This window comes from Perca fluviatilis, chromosome 7 (genome assembly GCF_010015445.1).
Source record: "Perca fluviatilis chromosome 7, GENO_Pfluv_1.0, whole genome shotgun sequence".
Lineage (NCBI taxonomy): Eukaryota > Metazoa > Chordata > Actinopteri > Perciformes > Percidae > Perca > Perca fluviatilis.
Genome location: NC_053118.1, coordinates 30,218,853 through 30,240,386, shown reverse-complemented (window position 1 = coordinate 30,240,386; position 21,534 = coordinate 30,218,853). Strand labels below are relative to the sequence as shown.

Below are 21,534 nucleotides of genomic sequence, written 5' to 3'. Positions count from 1 at the left end.
CATAGCTGATTAATTACCTCTCTATTTTCATCCTTTGTTTTTTTACTAAATTCCCTCCCTCCCTCTCTCCTCTCTCTCAAAATGCCACAACACAACAGCACAACATGGCTAATTAATCAGAGTCGGCCTAGATACAGTACAAGACGGAGCTCATTTCTCCCCCTGCCTTGAAAACATTTTGCGTGCAGAAATAATGGTTGATGATCTATTTCAGATTAGCAATACTCATTACACTTGTTTTTGTGCTGTTGACTCCTGCATTTTTAAATAGCAAAATTTGATAATGCACACTTTTATGTAGTCTGTAGGGTTTGCAGACTGCACTTCATCTGGAGGGGTCGGATAAGTGTCAGTGATCTCAGCCGTGTCTGAAATTAATGCTAACTGGTGCTCAGCGGTTTCTCCATACGACATTAATTCATGTAGTTGTCTCAGAGCATGCATTCCTGTTTGCCGCATTCAATTAATGTAGATGGTAATTACATTTTAGAGCCATTAACAACAGTAAATGTGAATTTCTCTACACTAACGGTGGAACAAGAACAAGAACAAGGAAATAACAAGGTTCAGACAAATTTGTTCATTATTGCAGGTATCTAAATCAGCTGGAGACAAAATAGTGATCAACATATATACATTATAGAGTCTTAATCTCGTTTCTGAAGAAAAAAATAGCATTTTTGAGTGCAGCATTTGATTTGTCCGGCTTTTTTTATTTTAAGTGGCAGTTTGCAGCAGAGGTGTGCAGTAGACTTTTTTTCCCTAAAGATGAAGCCTCCAACAGGTACATTCACCCATAAATAGAAACGGGACATTGCATTTTTATATGGCTTCAAGTTATAATAGTGTGGCTGACACCGACAGCCGAGAGTAGGTTCAGTAAAGGCCTGTAATTTTCTGAGCCATCCACTCCTCTCTGCCTTAATGGGCTAGGTCTTTTGCTAGGAACTCCGGTTAGTTTTCAGCTTTGATTTGCCAGGAAGCAGTCCAGCATTCTTGACAGCCTCGAAAATGGCTTATGGATAAATGGTGGAAGGAAGAAGGTAATGGAAAAAAGAAGTTGTGGTGGGCTTTGGATAGTTTAGATAGTAAGCCTTCTGCTGGAAGAGTCACAAGTCCATTTGATGTTGAGAAAGGGAAGATTTGTAGCAGGCTTTTAGGGTCCTGCAGCGATCATAAACCTGCCATCTTTCCTCATGTGCAAGGCTGATCTGGCAGCTTAACGTTAGCCAGCACCTAACCCTTGTGTGTATGTGTGTTGTGCGTGCGTGTGTTAGTATGTGCATGTGTTATTAAACTTGTGTCAGATAGCAGCACAGGACAACATATCTCCTTTTAAGCCATGTCCAAAAATAGCAAAAGATAAATAGAAGTAATAAAGCACAAACAAACAATAAAACTGTGCTGTCACCGGAGATAAAAGCAGAGAGGTAAAACTGAGCAGGCAGCTAGTTGAAAAGAGAACACTGCACTATAAAAAGGGGCTGTATGAATGACGAAGATGAGCAGACAAAGGAGGGAGAGTGAGTGTGAGAGACAGGAAGCCCACTCAGAAATGAACCTGCATTTTCTGCCGCGTTTAATCTGTCAGCGCGGGGACTTGTGAAGATTATCCTTCTCAGAACACAGAAGTGTGTCATGTGCATGGGATGGAAGATTATGTTTGGGGAATTTAAGGAAAAGAGAAGAAATACACGTTTTAGGAAGTTGCTGTTCACAAGCTGCACAATTTGCCTCCTTGGGTGTGAAATATCGGTTTGCTTACGAGACTCAAACATAAGGGGGGAAACAGATGACAAGCAGTGAAGAGGTTGGGCCACAAACGTGAGCCTATATCCTTAAACTGTCAGATAAGAGTATTAAGCATGAGCGGTGGCCAGCAATCTTTTGACTATTGATGTAAGGTCGGCGAGAGTGTGGATCAGTCTGTGTTATCCCAGGATTTAACTCAAATCATATATATAAATACATATTTATCTTGGAGTTCTGCAGCAAATTTTCAAGCAAAGAAATTAAGATATTATAAAGAGTCTGTCAGTGTTTGTAACATTGTTTCTAAGTGTTTAAAAGCAATTGGGGAAAGTGTCTTTCCATCTCCCATTCTCATTTTATGTTTAATCATCTCTAGATAAATGAGTACCAAAATATAAAAGTATTTGATTAAAGAAATAAAATTCTCTCGTTGAATTGACAATATTTTCCGCTAATGTCCTCTCCTCTTTCCCTTTCTCTCCCTGTCCTCATCTTTTAGTGATGGAAGTTTGTCCACCAAACAGATTGTGTTCCTGCAGAGACCTGTCTTGGGCCGAAAGAGGAGGGAATCCAAGGTACACAACTTTACATTTCTCTCTGTATTTCTTGGCTAATGTGGATGTGGAGTCTCAAACAAGTCGGTCTGTCACCTGCAGGGGCGATTCCAGGATTTTTTAAGTGGGGTGGCACGGGGGGGTGGGGGGGGGACCGATAATCAGTAAGGGGGTCACCTGCTCACTAGGGCTGCACGATTAATCTAATCGCAATCGAGATGTCACTCCGTGCGATTACATAACCGCAACAATTGTGCGATTTAAGTAAACAAAAAAGGTGTACTGTGTGCGTGTGCAATCCACGTCTCCACGTTGTAACCCCCTTTACTTTACCAACAGTATTAACAGCAGATGGAGCCACCGTGTCTTAAGAAGCTTGGTGTTCACTGTTAACTCACTTTACATCATCTTTGCCATCTCTTTTTTTCCTCTGCTTTTCCCTCACACAGCCGCTACGCTAACTCTGACACCGCTCACCGCCGACGGCCGCTCTCCTCGCTTCACCACTCAGGCACTGACGTCACTCACTCTCCTGCCATTCTCACTCTCACTAATGCCTGATTTATGGTTCTGTGTTGAATCTGCCCTCTGAATTACGGTACCCCAGGGATGTATTAAGCGCGCCCCTCGTAACAACATCCACAAAAGGTGACCAGTGACCAGTCAGTGTGTTTTTTTTTTTCCAAGATTTTTTTTGGCTGTTTTAGGCCTTTATTTATAGGGCAGCTGAAGACATAAAAGGGGAGAGAGAGAGAGAGAGAAAAAAAAAAAAAGGGGATGACATGCAGGAGAGGGCCACAGGTTGGAGTCGAAACCGCGGCCGCTGCGTTGAGGAGTAAACCTCTGTATATGGGTGCGCGCTCTACCAGGTGAGCTACCCAGGCGCCCGCAATCAGTGTGTTTAAGCAGTAGCGCGTGTGGCGCGTATGGTCACGTGAGTATTTAGGTCTAGAGGGGTTCAGAGCATGCAGACCTTAAGAAGAGGGTCTACAAAGTATATTTTGTACCTTAATCACTAGTATAACATTACACCCATATTGAATGTTATAGTTTATAAGGGCGTACAAAATGTATTAATTTAATAAATTATTTTTATTTTTATTTAATTTTCTAAAATATTAAGTTATTTTAAAAAAGTATTGCACATTTTGTTTAATGTATTTCTTCTTATGCTTGTTTAACTTTGTATGTTCAAATTTCAAAATGTTAGTAGCTTATTTTCTGCATAGTAAACTCATGATACCATTAAATTGCAACCGCAGCATCGCAATATGACTTTTTCTCCAAATCGTGCAGCCCTACTGCTCACCATATATCGAAGGCCAACATCAGCTTTTGCCACTTCCGATTCCACAGCTGTTTTTGTTTTAAGTAGCCTAACACACACAGCGCTGGACAAATGAGAGAACTGAGAGAGATATTGGGAATTCCTCAGCAACAGACAAATGTGTTGTTTGGAGAAGCAGGCTTGGTAATGCTTTCTTGGCGACCCTGAATAGTGGCGATAACCTCTAAAGCTAACCTTTGTCCACAGTGGAATGAATCCATGTGATGCTTTCTGTGACCCGAATTTAAACTGCCATCACAACAACAAATTTAATAGGCCCTAAGATTCAGGGAATTGCTAGCGTTAACAAGATTTTCTTGGCCGTTTCTTTGCAGTCTATCTCAGTTCTCTATATCCTCGCAGTGTGTTGAACCCTGCAGAAGTTGTTCAAATAATTGAGGACATATTGCATAAAAGTGTTTGGCTAGACTGCAGGCCTGGAGGCCACCAATAACTCCCCTCAAAATGGCCTCAATTTCCTTCTCTGCATCAATGAGACTCATTTGAATTAGCTCGTTATCCCAGTGCAATATTAGATCCACTGTGATCTATTCTTAATTAAGTCTGTGCATACTGCTGTGTGCCCAAAAGCATATTTAAAGAGTTACAATGTATTCCACGCTTCATGCTTACGTAAACTTTGAATGTTTCAGAAATTGATCTTCAAGCCCCGAAGCAAGTCCAACAAGAACTGCATCAAAGACACGGCAAAGAACAAGAAGAAGAAGAAAACAAAAATTGAGATTCTTGATGACAGAGAAACGGTTGAGAAAGAGGAAGAGAAGAAGAGTAAGGATGAAAAAGGGAACGCAACAGATGTAGAGGCAGCAAGAGAAAGTGAGACGTCGAAAGAAAGGGAAATGAGGTGTGAGGAAAATAGAATGATTGATGATGGGATTGAAATCAGCATAGAGACTGTTGAAAAGAAAGATGGAGGAGCAGAGACAGAGGACAAGGGAGCAGAAAACCACACAGAAGAAGAGGGAGAAGAAAAGATAACACTGGATGAAGAGGGAACAAAAGAGAACGGAGAGCCTTTCGAAAACGGAGAGGTCCAGGAAGCGACGGAAATCGTTGCGACTGTCGAAACACAGAGCGAGACCAAAGAAAAGGACGAGGGCGTAGCAGAAGTCGTAATCGAAAACGGGGTCGAGACGGATGAGGAGAAAGACAAGGGCGAAGAGACTGCGATCAAGTGCAAGACAGAAGAACCAGCAGGCGTGGAGGTCAATGCGAAGGAGATCGTGGCAGACTCACAGGCCACGCCGACTAATCAAAGCCCAGAGGAGACTCTAGAGTAACCCCAAGTAGTCCAAGTCAAGGTTTTCCCCCACCCTACCTCTCTACTCCCCATCTTAAGAACTGGTTCACAGTGTCGTCCCTGATCCAAATTAAAGGGGCTTCGATCCCCATCGCTGCAGCATTCTCCAAACCTACCATCTTTCATAGACAATTCCCCCGCAACCTGCCATATTGTAGCTACAGAGCGATTTCATGTAACTGCAGACATCAGCCCTACTGTATAACCACGCATACTGAATGTATATATCCATAACAGGAGATGTTGTTGCAGGATAGACAATGTGGAGACACTGGAATATCTGGATGAGGATCGACAGGGGCTTGAATATTTTGAACGATGCCACGATCAGATTGGGAGCGTTTTCCTGTTTCTTAAGAAAAATGAGAAACAGTTTAAAGGCCTGGTCACATCGGTGAAATTCCGCGGCAAAAAACATTTCCTGTCAATGGAATCACAGAGATTAGTGGGTTCGTTTGTCCTGGCGAAGTAAATCTATGTGAATTTCTCACAACAAGTTTGATAAATTTGCACCCATAGTAAGCCATTATATTTTGTGTTAAACTTTGAGGGCACTGAGACTCGGAGAGCCAAAATGGAGGAAGCTATAGTAGCTTGTTAGCTGTGTTGCACAATCTACTCTCTACTACCTCTGTCTGAAACTGCTCCACAAAAGAGGCAGACAGTTATGAGACAGGAGTCAAGGCTACAAATACGTCTTTTGAATAAACTGTGTGAACTTATGGTCCCGTTAGCGACCAAGATAACTAGCTTGCTAACTGACAGTTAGCATTTCATTATTGGATGAAGTGGTGTACAAACCTGAAAACAAAATGTGAGAGGGGAGTGACCGCCCCAGTATAGAGAAGATAAAAAGAAGCTTTTTAGCATTTTTAGTTTTACCAACTAGCCTTGTAAATAGTTCCTACATCACCAAGCCTCTAAATTAGACTGTGCCACTTTCTGGTGTGACCAGGACCTTAAGGGAGTAAGGAGCGTTACGTGATTCTCAATGCAATGTAATGTAAGGGTTAATTAAAACAGCAGTGATCATGGATCGAAGAGCGTTTAGGGTTTCCCCCTGAAAAGTTGTTTCGCCCGGTGGCAATCGTTTTTTTTATGAGGGCCCGGCAGGGGCCAGTTACAGACTGATAGCAGCATTAATGTAGAGCCCAATGGTTTCTGTGATAACACAATCATGGACGGTATCGCAAAATTGAGAATTTAAAAAAACTATAAGACTATAAGATTCCATATGGCGCTAGATTAAGTCAGTGCTAAAAGCTAACTGGACATTTGAAGATATGACTGTCTAAGTTTCCAACCGAGCCGTAAAAAAAACTGTAACTTAAAAAAAATAAAAACATTACATTAAAAAATAATTCCCAGTGGCTTAGGCCTGGTGGCTGGCAACTTAGACCCGGTGGCTAACAATACACTGGGGGAAACACTGGCGTTCGCTGCTTGCTTTTGAAGAATAGTAATAGAGAAGCATACGTTCTAATAGTCGTACCCAGATACTTGTACTGAGCAGCTTTTTTTTAGTTTGTGAAGCTAGGAAAAGACAAGTCAGCTCCAAAATCCGATGGGTAGTATCTTGACAGGTCACAGTCCTCATCCACACGACTGACAGGCTCAGAAAAGCATCTTTATGTGATCACAGACTATTACGGTTTCCCGTTCCTTCGTTCTGTGCACCATAGTAAGTTGTGAGGTGGATGGAACTTGGAAAACGCTGGTAGAGGTGATGGGAAAGACGTTTGTTGCGACAGGCAATCCAAAGTAGGGTGAAGAGAGAATTGTTTACGCTGAGCTCTAAGCCGTCAAGTGCTTCAAAAAGAGCCAATAATCACTCTTTGGTGTGGTGTGCTACGCTCACCTTGCATACAGAATGTTCCATATTCAAAGCTGAGTCAGATAAGGATGTGAAATTCAGCTGAATGTTTGCAGCTCGGGGAGGGGGGGAGGGGGGGGGGAGAACTCTTATTTAGAGGCACCTAGTTAGCTTTCACCTACAGAAGTGAGGATTTATTTCTGCACAAAGTTGCATTTTTAATTACATCTCCAGTCAAAGGCCACCAACAAAAGCTCTCATCAGTGTGGAGACGAGAATAAGCTGTGTGGTCAGGACTGGGCCTTGTTGTTTACGGAGAGACCAAACCTAAAGATTGAGAGAGAGAAATTGAGACATAGAAAGCCGTTGAGAGTGAAAGAGTAGGACCACCGAGCATAAGAGAGTCAAATAAAAGAAATGAATAGGCTCATTTAAAGTTACAGCCGTTTGCGTTCCACATTCCCTGTAGAGATTTCCTTCATTATTTTACCTCCAGCTCTTTAAGCACCTCATTTCAGACATCATTTCTGACAATAACTGAGTCATAATGTGCTGTTTCATGGCATCAAGTGGCTTTCCATTTTAAGAAAGAGGGATGGGGGGATGTGAAAGGGAGAGAGAAAGGTGGCGATGTTCACGGTGTAGAGCTCTCATTAGCTCACTAATGGGTTTAGTCAGTGGGGTATCTGTCAGGAATCATGCATTTATAATGGGGGTCACTTATTGGGGGATGTATTACATCAAAACACCTCAACATGTCAAGGAAATAGCCTTCAGATTTAACGGTGATGTCACGGGGAATCATTTGCACTGAGGAGGAAGAGTCCGTGTTAACAATGTTAAATTTTGCAAAGAATTTAGAAACAATACATTATAAAATACGTCGGAAAACCTATTTATTAGAATGTTAGCATTCACTTAATGAAGAACTTAACTTAACTACCTGCTGTCCTGCTTCACACTGGCTATAATTTGCCATAATTTGGATCTTTTATTTTATGAGTAATACATGATACTTTGGTCAAGAAAAATGTCTCCTTTTTGGAGATGAAACTCTTCAGTTACACAGAAGTATGATTGATTATGCGGAATAAGTGCTCTCCTTAATTAATCCACCCGCCGCTGAGATTCTTTTCAAATGTAAAATGGCAAGTGATTTTGTGTAGAGTAGAATTTAAAAACTGTGACCAGCTTAGCCTTACTACTATACTGTAAATGCCCCACAATCTGCTTTTAGAAATGTTGTATAGAGGCACAATGGTGATTAAAGTGTTATATGTTTGTTATAGTCAAACAGGAAAGATTTGAAACAGTCAGTGTTGGTATTTTGAAGCTGTTGTTTCCTGTTTTATTACTGGAATTCAGAGTGAGGGGATACACGTGTATGTCTATATGAAGGTAATATGTTTTGGAAGAACATTTTGTTTTATTATTGTGAATGTTCTGTTTTTGAGTCAAGAGTTCTTACTGTGGGCTTTGTGATGCCTCTGCTTTTCCGCTAAAGCTTGCTAAAATGTATTTCTGACTGACGCTTTGAGCTACCTCCCGAGGGCTTTTGGTGGTTTTAAAATGAGGGGTCGCTGTGTGTCTGACCCCCAAAACATATGCTCCTTGTCCTCTCGCCCTCCACTATGACGGAGTCCAGACCCGTGAGGGCTAATGACAGAAAAGGTCAAGGGTCATATTTGAGCCAGAATGGATTTTCCACAGCTGTACACAGGAGATGGCACGAGCACATGACAAATAACCACTCTGATAAAATTGAAATTAAGATATGAAGTCATATCATAATATTCTCTGTAGTGTTTTATTTTTCTTGTCTTTTTTTTTTTTTTTAAACATCATTATCTCAGTTGCTTTTAGCTTTTGGCTGTTTGAGCTTTAATAAGCACTTATTGTATTCAAGAAATATGTTATGCTCCCGCTAGCATCAGAGCTGCTGGGGAGCAAATAAGACTCAGCTGTCACTTTCACGTTTGTCAGAATGTGACAAATATGAATACGAATGAAAAGGCAATACCAAAAGACGCCTTTTGATAGCTGACAAGATCATTTATGAATATTTGAGAAATATCCCCACTGAATCCTGGTCAATTTATTTCGTCAGATTTAATCAATTTATTTTTATTTTTTTTTAATTTCCCCAGCGTCGTGAAAAACATTTTAACTGTCATATATCCGTTTTATGAATATGAATTTGTTTCAGTATTCCTGCCTTTCTACTATTTTTGTTGTTTTTTTATTTAATCGGAAACTGTGACATTTATTCCCCTTTGGCATCCTGCAAAAACAGGCAGATCATATTCCACTTTATCTAGAAGTGCAGAGTTTGGAATATCAGTTAAGCGGCGAGGTGGTCTCATGTGACATGACTCCTACCACACTCCCGTTGGACATCCTCAAACAAGGATGATCGTAATCTTCACAAAAGTTCCAAACGGCCCTGTATCCTACCTGAGGCCGCGGCCTTCAGGGCCCCATCTCATCCTGATAAGGGCTGATTGGTGGCAGTGCAGTCTAACCTTTGACATCCAGGGACTGTGGGTAATTGTGATTATTTTTTATTTTTTTATTTTTTTTGGTCTGGTAGAAGGAAAAAAGAAGAACACAGCCAAGGAGACAAAAGCGAGGCAGGATCTCACACTTCATCAGTTAAATGATGCTGAACCATGTTACCTTAGCCATCCGTGAAAAGAAGGAGACCTTTGACTAATGTTAAGACTTAAATATACATCTGCAGCTCTCTGTATTTGTCTAAAAAAAAAAAAAAAAAAAAAGTTAATATACATTTTCCTGGCTTCTATTGGCATAATTGTCTCTGATCATCAATAGTGGCGCTGGTGCAATTGTTCTTGGTAATGCTATGAAGAAACATAATGGTTCATTTCCTGTCCTGTGTGCTACTATGATGTGAAATGGGCAGAGTAGAAATGACAGAACATGATACAATAAGATGCCGTCATTTTTCTTCTTCTGTGTTGTCACTTTAGCTTGCTCACAGCCTCTGGAAAATGTGTTCTTAGGTTTTTGTCTCTGCTGTTTTTTTAATCACCTCTGCTGCCATCTTGAATGTTGAGTATCTTTGATCATGTGCAGTTGTCACTTGCATAGCAGTGCTATCGAGGAAGAAAAAGTATTCTTTATCTTTGCTATCCTGAATATGTCCACATTCCTATTGTTCATGACATCTGTACAATTTGTATATTATAAAATGATTTATATTTAATGTGTACATGTGTCTTTGCTTCTTTTGTGTCAAAGGGAATACAGGGCCTGTTTGTTGAGGCCGCTGCTATTGAAAGTTGCTCAAAGATGCTCAAGCGCAAAGCTTTTACGGGAATTTTGGTTTAGCTCTAGATTTGACTCATGAGCTCATCAATGCGGTTTCATTTTGTTTTAGAGTTGGAAGAGAAAAATTTACACAGATGCATACTGTACATTCCGCAATAGGGATGTAGTCAGGTCCACTTAAATTAAGTCCAAGTGAAAGATTGAGTCAAGATCATGTCCAAAAAAAAACATTCCTTTTTACTGTTGTCTTATTATTGTTCACAATGAGAGAAAACTGACTTCAATCAATCAGTAGTGCAATGTTTGAAATGCAGTAGGAACAGGGAACAACATCTATTTGCTGCAATTATTTGGCAAAATAAATCAGGACTAAATCTAATAATTACAGAAACCAAATATTCTTGCAGAATTTTACAATATGACACTGCAAGTATGATATCTTCCCGAACCAAAGGAGGATGCTTGATTGCCACATGGCAAAGTCACACTGTGAGAAACCAGCATTACCTGCATTGTATGTGACATTAAAGGATTTATACTTATTTGTCACTTCAATGGGGAACTGACCACATAGCTGCCTTACCAGCCTGCGAGATACTTACAAGACAGAGACTGAAATTATAGGAAGAAAAAAAAAAACATCTGAAGACGGAGAAACAATTAAGAAAGTGTACGGCTTTACTTAAAACCTTGAGAATAAGCTGACACAAAGGTCAATGCTCAAGTTATCTCTGTGTCATTAACCAGCAAAAATAACATTTTTTGAAATTTTCTGTTCTAGTTGTTTACAAGAACAGTCCATGCTGCCCTTGGAGAAATACAGAATGTAACTGAAAGATGAAATGACAACTTCAGTCCACTGAACACAGTGAAAATACAAAAAGAAGCAGAATGAGAGAACTGTGGGTTTCTCAAATCTGCTCCATCTGGTTATTACCTTCATTACTGTGGGAACCTTGCAATAGATCAACTTTATAGCTATTTGCACCCAAACACCACAGCAATACCATTCATCCAGCCCTTACATCAAAACAATGCCGTTCAGTCTCAAAACTGTCCCTCATGCATCAATATTTCACTTCAAAACAGAGGCCGGCAGCCACAATAATAACCCTACGGTGTTTTATGAACAGAAGTATATTTACAGTTGAGTCAACACAGCCGGTGTGATCAATAAGTCATGAGCTCGGAGCCCAGGGGAGCATAAGGTCATTAGGAGTAGGGCTTTGCCTTCAACCAAAACCACCAACACCACATCCATTCTGTTCACTACAGGAGGCGTTAATTGCACCTGAGGCAGATTGGGGACCGCTGGCGAACCTCTAAGCTAGTCAGAAACACATTGAGCGTGCGGTTTGGACATTAGACATACAGTATGACCCGCAGCGTTACATCCTTAAGGTTCCACACTAGGACACAGAGGTAATGCTACACAACAATTTGCTGAGCTTGCAGCGTGTTTTGAATGATGAAGTTCCTTCTGAGAGTTGAAGAAATGTTGTTTTCATGATTGTGGTACAGGATGCCATAACAGCGTTCAGGCTGGGTTTGATGTTGATTCAATGCAGGTTTGAGGCCTTCGTGCCCAGAGGGCCGCTGTGGTTCACTGAGAGGTGGGAGCTGCGTGGCTGGGCCATGTATTCAATAGGGGTGTGGGGGAAAAAAATCGATACAGCATAGTATCTTGATATTTTCCGTGGCAATACTGTATCGATACACAGACGCCAAGTATCGATCTTTTATTATATATCTGTTGGTCAGTTTGTCTGCTTTACAATCCAACCCATTATTGCAGCAATAAAATTGAAGTGAGATGAACAAACAGAGAAATGTATGTTTTTAGATAAAACAGATGTTGACAAAGTTTCCTTTTGGGGACGTAATTTAAAATTGGGAAAAAATTTGAAGTTGTAAAAAAAGGTAATGAATTGCAATATATCGCAGAATATTGCAATATGTTTAAATTCGCAATAATATATCATGATGATATCGTATCGTGAGGCCTCTGGTGATTCCCACCCCTAGTGTTCAACATTTAATTGATTAATCCAGAATTCATAACACTTCAATAAACTCAAGCTAAGATGTTTATATTAAATGTGTTAAGTTAATAAAAGTCATTGTTTCTAGTGAGATGTGGGTTTAAATTCCAGTTGACGCAGCACTGACATCTAGTGGCTGGTTAAGGCATCATGTGCAGTGAAATAGACCTCAAAATACAGTACTGAAGTTATAGTTGAGAGTATTTGATCAAGAAAAAAATGTATCTCCAGCAATTGTAATTTTCTAATACCTCTATTTTTTATACAAATTATCAACCTTTTACAGATTCCAGCTTTTCTAATAAGGGTGATGATTTGGAACTTTTCTCAATTTCATAGCATTATAAAATATATCCCTTTGGGTTTTTCACAACATATATGACAAACATACATATAGCACCTAGCTACATACTGAGCAACAATCACATCATCTATGGCAGTTGGACTTATTCAATAGATCCCTTTGGATTTTTAAATGTTTGATTTCCTGATATTAGGCTACCCTTAAAAGATCCAAACACTTCTAGGGGGAACGAGAATCGTATACTTAAGTAAAAGTGCAATTAGCCTACTTTTAAGAAATGTTACTCATGTCCTGTAAAAGTTAAAGAGATAAGAGTAAAAGGAAAAGTCAGTTAAAATGCCCTTGTGTCCAAACCCAACAATAGATTCCATTTCTATAGTCAGACATTTGCAGCCTGTATATACAACTGCCTTTCTCTGTGTAGCCTCACTAGAATCAACCAGCAGGAAATATATGAGAAATAGACAAAACTCAGACAATTAGGCCTACAAAATATTGACAAAATAAAATGAACACCGCGGCGGGTGCAATCATTAGGCTCCATACATAACCTGCCACACCATACATAACCTGCCACTCCATACATAACCTGCCACTCCATACATAACCTGCCACTCCATACATAACCTGCCACTCCATACATAACCTGCCACTCCATACATAACCTGCCACACCATACATAACCTGCCACACCATACATAACCTGTCACTCCATACATAACCTGCCACACCATACATAACCTGCCACTCCATACATAACCTGCCACACCATACATAACCTGCCACTCCATACATAACCTGCCACTCCATACATAACCTGCCACTCCATACATAACCTGCCACTCCATACATAACCTGCCACACCATACATAACCTGTCACTCCATACATAACCTGTCACTCCATACATAACCTGTCACTCCATACATAACCTGTCACTCCATTCATAACCTGCCACTCCATACATAACCTGCCACTCCATACATAACCTGCCACACCATACATAACCTGCCACTACATACATAACCTGCCACTCCATACATAACCTGTCACTCCATACATAACCTGCCACCCATACATAACCTGCGCACCATACATAACCTGCCACACCATACATAACCTGCCACTCCATACATAACCTGCCACACCATACATAACCTGCCACACCATACATAACCTGTCACTCCATACATAACCTGCCACTCCATACATAACCTGCCACTCCATACATAACCTGCCACACCATACATAACCTGCCACTCCATACATAACCTGCCACACCATACATAACCTGCCACTCCATACATAACCTGCCACACCATACATAACCTGCCACTCCATACATAACCTGCCACTCCATACATAACCTGTCACTCCATACATAACCTGCCACTCCATACATAACCTGCCACTCCATACATAACCTGTCACTCCATACATAACCTGCACTCCATACATAACCTGTCACTCCATACATAACCTGCCACTCCATACATAACCTGCCACTCCATACATAACCTGCCACTCCATACATAACCTGCCACTCCATACATAACCTGCCACTCCATACATAACCGCCACTCCATACATAACCTGCCACACCATACATAACCCGCCACTCCATACATAACCTGCCACTCCATACATAACCTGTCACTCCATACATAACCTGCCACTCCATACATAACCTGCCACACCATACATAACCTGTCACTCCATACATAACCTGTCACTCCATACATAACCTGTCACTCCATTCATAACCTGCCACTCCATACATAACCGCACACCATACATAACCTGCCACTCCATACATAACCTGCCACTCCATACATAACCTGCCACACCATACATAACCTGCCACTCCATACATAACCTGCCACACCATACATAACCTGCCACTCCATACATAACCTGTCACTCCATACATAACCTGCCACTCCATACATAACCTGCCACACCATACATAACCTGCCACACCATACATAACCTGCCACACCATACATAACCTGCCACACCATACATAACCTGCCACACCATACATAACCTGCCACTCCATACATAACCTGCCACACCAAAATATAAACTCCACAGTCACGCGGGACAAACACACACATTAGAAGCAAACGAGAGCCTGCACACACACACACACACACACACACACACACACACACACACACACAATGCAATGTTTCTAGGTAACCCAGTGCCCGCCTTCTCCTTACAGTAAAACAGTTTTTGGAACTCACCTGTCTGAACGTGTGCACCCCAAAGTCCTCCTCTATCTGCTCCAGTTCAACTTCTCTGCTCAACCAGTCCACTCAGTTTCTAGCTGCTCACTAAGAGTAAAAGTTCCTCAGTCAAATCATTCACCAGCATGTTTTAGCATTTAGCATGTTAGCCATACCCAGCATGCCCCTGTGATTGGGCGTGTTTGATTTGGGTCACTTAGCGTGCTGGTCGGGTGGTGTATTAGTGTTTATTAGAATTAATTTTTTTTTTAACCTACACTGACTGCGCACAATGTACGGTAATCCTAATCTCAACCCATGATTACTTAATTCTATATTCTATATTATTATTATTATTATTATTATTATTATTATATTTTATTTTGTTCCACTCTAATAGTTCATGTGATATTTGGTTGTACTCTGTAACGGATGCCACTTGATATACTTGTTATACATAGTGAAATTACAGAATTTTAAAATACTCCAAATAGTACAAGTACACAAAAAAAAACGACTTTGTTACAGCAACAGGAGTAAATGTCATTCGTTACTTCGCAGTCTGAGTAAAGGTCAGTTTAGTTGTGATGGAGAGTGCCACTATATAATAGGCTTCTGAAACCAGCAGTGTAATGAAAATAACCCTAACAACTTATCTTGAGCTAGAGTTAGGTTTGAGACTGAGATTATACCAACTGTTTTACAAATGTGGGGTTTAAAGATTGAAAGATGAGGGCATATAACAGGCAGGGAAGGTCCAATGAAATACGTTACTGATGGGCATTATGGGAAATGTAGTATCCAGCATTTTTAAGCTCCACCTATCACGTCTCTGCTGTTTAATTTATACTGTTTACAATTTACACTCTGTTAGAAATCACTACACACAGGCCTGAAATACATTCACCTATTCATGCACAAATGGAGAGATGTCAGAGTGAGAGGGCTGCCAGTGCTGGACCAGCACCCTGGGGGTAGGGTATGGTGCCTTGCTGAAGAGCACCTGGCAGTGCCCAGCATCTCTCTCCAGCTACCAATCCACAGACTGTACTTTGGTCCGTACTGGGACTTGAACCAGCAACCCTCCGGTTCCCAACCCAAATCCCTACGGACTGAGCTACTGCCACCCCAGTATATCTATATATCTTTATCTTAACCTTGTTGATGCCTTGTTATGTATTATTTTATACACATTTCCCTAAAACACATACTGATATTTCTGGTATCTTTGGAAACTTTCAGATCTCCAGTGCAATATAAAGTAAAGTTCTGTGAGTTTGGCTGCACAGCATGCATTTGTACCGACGGTCACCCCAGTGAGTCAGTGAGTTTTGTTGTTCAGACACATTAAGCCGTTTGAAGATGACACCTTGGGCTCTCAGAACTTAAATAGGCATTTGTCTTGGACAGAGTTGTATTTTACAGTACATAGTTAACTTGAAATGAGCTCCCTACACAGCCGTTTTCCTTGTCAACCCTCCTCCTGATGATCCGAGCATATCTGCTTTCCCAAGCAAGCCAACAAGTGCACTTGAGCATCTAACTCCAATAAGTACACTTTGAACTTAGATATGAGGTCAGCTTGAGTGTATGCATTACCATAACAGAGAGGCACTAGCTGTGACTATAATCACTTTGCCCTGACTTGCAAAATCTTCTGAAAACCATTACCGCAGTGTTTGATAACGTCCTTGAGTTCCCTCCCCACACCTCCGCACACACTTGTGTGTTAGCAGATTAAACACTCACCGATTAATTAACACAATTACCTCTGTGTGTGCCAATCAGTGTCTTATCAACCTTTGTCAGGCCTTAAACTGTGAATTAATTAATATCCCCTCTCTTGTCGTTTCTTAATTACCTAAGTTCCAGCAGGAATTCTGGGAAACGCCTGTGTCAGCGGCTCTGTTTTGTGCTCACGCTTATTATGACTTTGCTGTGAGCTCATTGGCTCATTAGACTGGATATGAAAACACGCTGCGCTCATGCTGATGAGAGGTGATGAGGGGATGACACGATGTAAAAAGAGGCTCTTCAGACGAGCTCTTGATTTGGAGCAGCGCTCCTTGATCTTTCTGTTTTTCCTGCTGAACGTGACACTCAACGAGCATTATTGCTGTCTGCTCTAAAGTCTGACCTCTGTCGTATTTAAGTTTTCATAAAGAAAAGGAACTGACACACAACACATCAAGACCTTCAGGCTCTGGGAAATCACTATAGAGACAGCAGCAATTCAAATGAGCTTTTTATTATTTGTCAGCTTCGAATTCAGGGCGTTGGATCAAACTGCTCAGGCGTGCTGATATTCACCTGCCGATCACTGTCAATAAAAACACCAAACACAAGTTCGTGAACAGTAATGAAATGTAATGTATATACAGAATATATTACATTTGACATTTGAATTGTTTTATATATTCCTGCAAACTTCTTATACCTTAAAAATGTAAGAAACAGTCCCAAATTGTACATCCCCTATGACAAAACAATCTCACCTCAACATCCATTTAGTAATCTGTTCTGTACTTTTAAGCCAATGTGGACAAGAAGTCCTTAAAGTGCTCAGAAAAAAATAGTTTGTTGGATTGTCTTGCATCTTGCAGCGGGTTAGTGTAACAGATTAGGGTTGCACATGTTTGCCCACAGACTTTATAAAAACAAAAACTTCTGTACTTTGTGGGGATGTGTCAATAAAACCCTCAACTGTTTCTGGGCTTTGGTTTATCAAAATATAACCCTCTGTCTTACCTGCTGAGGCTTGGCACAGCAATGGAAGCGCACATCATTGAGGCTGGAGTCGTCCAGGCCATACTGGTATTCCTCCATCTTTGTCTCGATGCCACAGATTCCACCATCGTGACACTCCTGGCTCCAGTGGCCGTACTCTCCCCAGTCCATGCCGGCCGCCTCCAGCGTCGGGTTGCTGCTGCAGCGGAACTTGATGTTGTTGATGGCCGTGTCATCACCGAAAAGACCCTGATGGGGCTCCACGCGGATCTGGAAAGAGGAGAGCATGCCACTGGGGCAGTACTGGGGCTGGGTCCATTCACCGAAGCTGGACAGGAGAGGAGGAAATACAAGGGGGGGGGGGGGATCCAAGATGAGGGCTGGAAACACTAAAAGGAAGTCGAGACATTTCAACATCTGAACACCTAATTTGCAATCCTGGCAGAAGCGGTGCTTTCACTTCCCTTCTGAATGTGATGGGAAACTGCCAGTCTGCAGCATCCTGCTGCTTTCAAAGTACCTACTTTATTTATTTAATTCTCATTTAACCTTTTAAAGTACTGCCAGGTTAGTCCCACTGGCATCAAGGAGCTCTTTCACAAGACAGATCTGGCCACAGCAACTAACAGCTGCATGTTTAAAGACATCAATAAAAACATTTTAGCAAGTGGCAGACATACTCAAAGTAGGCAAAGGAAAGTATGTCTATTGATATGTTCATTGCTGTCTAACATTGGAATTCCTCCTGCTGAATGCTGGCTCCCTGAAATGAAAATCATTGTGTTAACAGGGACATATTGAACCCAAAATGTTGATAAGGCACCATTTATTGTAGTTGTAACCAATGGCTTTATTAATGGTTAATATGACTTTTACTAATACTTTACACATCAGTTATGATACATGATATATTACATATTAGTGTAATATAACTGACCTGTAAAGCATTAATACATTATTTCTAAACCATTAATAAATCTAATTTTAAGCCATTTATAAAGGGTGATGATGATGATGAATAATTTTATTTCGGTTAACATACATGAAAGAAACAATTTTTTCCCACAATTTGCCACCATAGTTAAAGGTGCTCTAAGCGATGTTGGGTGACTTCACTTCTTGTTGACGTTCAAAGTATTGTCAAACAAAACGGAGGCTAGCTCGCTCCTCCCACCTCCTCATCCCGTCCTCTCCCCCTCCCTTCTGCACACTAACCCCCCAACCCCCCCACCCCCAAATCCTTCTTGCCGGTTATTGGCTGGAACACTTTTTGTTTTTGTTGCCGTTTGTGGAGCCTGGGCTGTCTACAGACACAGTGTGTTCAGGGGACAGGCAGCTAGCAGATAGTGAGGAGATGTTTGCTGTATGTGACAAAAAATGTTCTAGCCTAAAAAAATCGTTTAGAGCACCTTTAAATGAACAAGAAATAGGCTGAAGCCAAGCCTTATTCTTGCCTATCCCATCCCATAATCCCTATAGAATCACCCAGAAGTCCAACAAAACTAAATGAAACCAAATACTTGAGTACAGTCCTAGTAATACATTTTACAATTTACATGTTATTCAAATTACTTCATAACCGTTAATTAATTTAATTTCATTTAAACTCAACAAAGATGTACACATTTTTAACTCATCATTAAGTTCATCCCATAATTTAACTGAAGCACATCTATATTTTACATTAGAAGGTGGTATACATTGGGAGTTACTCACTAGCCACTGTGGGATTCAATAGAATACAGGAAGCTTCGGCTCCCGTCTTTGGCACAGATGAGGCGGATCCCATTCAGAGCGGTGTCATCCGCCCCGTACTGGTTAGACTCCACCTGAGGAAACAGAAAACAGTTCCCAGAACAGCTATCGTCAAATCAGCTTACGTTATGTTATTCTGGTGAAGCAGCTGCCAAATCTGAAAGGGCATACCAGGTGAACGCGTAGATTGTTTTTAGTGTTTGCAGTCTATGCAGAGAAATGTGGGTTAGTATCGGAAACAGAGTTCGTCTCAGTGACAATGGTTTTGCATGCAGGTTTACACACACATAATGGATTACTTTTCAGTGCAGTTTTCTCAGGTCTGTCAAGATTATTTTTCTCTTTTTTTGCTCCATTTAAACAGATATTTCCCGCCACCCTAAAGGAAAGCGTTTGCATTTTTCCACGTCTATCTTAAAACTACTACTCACATGCAGCCCATTCATTGTAGACCTGTAATTGTTCCTACTCTCCTTGTTGGCTGTGAAGTGATCTCTTCCTAACTCAACTCCATTATAAGATGGGAGACGAGATTGGTGTCTCTTTCAAAGTCTTTTCAGTACGAATTCCCTGTTGGTGTTGTTGCTGAGCTGCAGTGGAAGAGTAGTAACATAACGAGGGGAATTTTGAACTCCAAACATTGCAACTTTGGAAGAAGCTACTCATTTGATTTGACTACCTCAAACTGCTGAAGCCTCATTAGCTTCGGGTGAATTTCGGAATGCATTTTTGCGTAGAATGAGGACTGAGGAGTTTGTCCTTCATCTTTTACGTTAAAATTGCGTTAGCAAAGGAGAGGAGGAAAAATTACAGCAACCAAAAACGGTTTTCATTTACATGAACCTATGCCTTCTAGCTTCTCCACAGGGATATACATATTATATATACATATAATATTGAAATTATATTCCTTTTCTAATCTGTAAAACTAAATGGAGAATGGAAAGCCCTGCCAGCCATCTGACTGGTAATATTCTGACCAGGACAGGTGTTTCAAATCAAGGCAATCAACTTGAGGCCAATGGAGGGGCCCTTCACATGATCCCAATTATCAAAAAAACAAGCTCAAATCAGAAACATGGCAACAGTGAAAATATGAAACATCCTACATTCAAGCCAGGGAAAGAATTCCGATAACACAAATCTATATCTACACAAATAAAGCTTTAATTTGATATTAAAGTAAAAAAATACATTTACAATATCAAAAAGAGATGAGGCAAAAGTTACCAAATAGAAAAACCCTGGTATATTAACTAGACAAACCCCAGTGGTGAAAGAAGTAGTCAGATCCTTTACTTAAGTAAAAGTACAAATACCACACTGTACACATTCTCTGTTACAAGTAAAAGTCCTGCATTGAAAACGTTACTTAAGTAAAAGTGTGTAAGTATCATCAGGAAAATGTACTTAAAGTGTTAAATATTAAACAATGCAGAAAAAGCCTCACATTTTAGAAACTGGAAACAATGAAAACAGTAGTTAAATTTATAATAAAACATTGTATATTATAAATTCCATGTGTTTTGAGTACAAACATCTTAATTTATAAAGTAACTTTTAACTAAAGTTGTAAGATGGAATGTAGCGGAGTAGAAGTAGAACGTGCCATAAAAAGAAAAGACTTCAAGTACAAGTAGGCTACCTCAAATTTGTACAGTACTTGAGTAAATGTACTTACAGTAGTTACATTCCACCGCTGACAAAGCCTATATATGTAAATAGAAAAATATCATCTACATGAATCTCTTTGTGGACAAGGAGATTCAGCGAGTTGATTGCCTTGACCTGTCCTGGCTAGTACAAATGCTGGTCAGATAAGTGTTTACGAGTAGAAATAAATGCATCAGCGTTACTGTATGTATATGTGACTTTCCTTTCTCTCATTCTCTCTCTTTCTTTTATAGGCTATCTGCCTGTTGCATGTGTTGTGTCCCTCCGTTTTTTTTCTTTACCTTGCCATATGAAATAGAACATTTAAATGTGAGAGAGTCAGGGTCTTTACCCTAACACTGAAGCCAACAGCGAAGAACTTGTCAGGACACATCTCGGGCCAGGTCCAGTTTCCAAACTGCTCTCCGTTGTTCACAGTAAGCAGAGATCTGTACTGTCTGCTGTTAAAGGCCACACCAGCTCGCTGCAGAAAGGTTTTCTCCTCACATAACCCACTGGACATCACCGCCAGCATGGCCACAACGGTGAAAAGACTCGCCATATTGACAGCAATCAGGTAGTGTCTCACTCTGAAATGCCAACTAACAAGTACCGGGGGGTTCAGGCTCAAAGCTCTTATAGCTCCCCAGTCAATTCCAAAATAGAGCACTCATATCAGTTTGAATCATTTACAGAGTGGCGTGGGATTGAACAGCTGGTGTTTGAGAAAGAAAATGTTTTTTTTCACTGAAGTTCAAAGACACA

The 21,534-nt window shown here is 40.7% G+C and overlaps 2 protein-coding genes across 2 annotated transcripts in view; one reads left to right on the top strand and one right to left on the bottom strand.

The window, feature by feature from the left end:
• The window catches only part of LOC120562846 (raftlin-like), a 114,318-nt gene extending 104,319 nt beyond the window's left edge, over positions 1 to 9,999 (top strand). Inside the window, exons 9-10 of the mRNA XM_039806763.1 lie at positions 2,252 to 2,327; positions 4,287 to 9,999. Of these exons, the coding sequence (XP_039662697.1) occupies positions 2,252 to 2,327; positions 4,287 to 4,934 (724 nt within the window). The 3' untranslated portion in view covers positions 4,935 to 9,999. The remainder of the gene's footprint in view (positions 1 to 2,251; positions 2,328 to 4,286) is intronic.
• Positions 10,000 to 16,862: 6,863 nt separating this feature from the next.
• On the bottom strand, positions 16,863 to 21,390 carry LOC120561719 (vitelline membrane outer layer protein 1 homolog). The gene is made up of 4 exons (XM_039804935.1): positions 21,122 to 21,390; positions 19,078 to 19,190; positions 17,383 to 17,689; positions 16,863 to 16,954 (listed from the first exon to the last, which is right to left on the bottom strand). The coding sequence occupies exons 1-4, from the start codon at positions 21,329 to 21,331 to the stop codon at positions 16,952 to 16,954; spliced, it is 633 nt and encodes a 210-aa protein (XP_039660869.1). The 5' UTR covers positions 21,332 to 21,390; the 3' UTR covers positions 16,863 to 16,951.
• Positions 21,391 to 21,534: the final 144 nt, after the last annotated feature.

What these genes read in the sequence shown, in the direction of transcription:
- LOC120561719 (XM_039804935.1), bottom strand. Translation starts at nt 21,331, where the DNA reads ATGGCGAGTCTTTTCACCGTTGTGGCCATGCTGGCGGTGATGTCCAGT. An exon ending in CTGTTGGCTTCAGTGTTAGG is followed by an intron (nt 19,191 to 21,121) that starts GTAAAGACCCTG and finishes CTGTTTCCTCAG; the next exon opens with GTGGAGTCTAACCAGTACGG. An exon ending in ATTGAATCCCACAGTGGCTA is followed by an intron (nt 17,690 to 19,077) that starts GTGAGTAACTCC and finishes TCTCCTGTCCAG; the next exon opens with CTTCGGTGAATGGACCCAGC.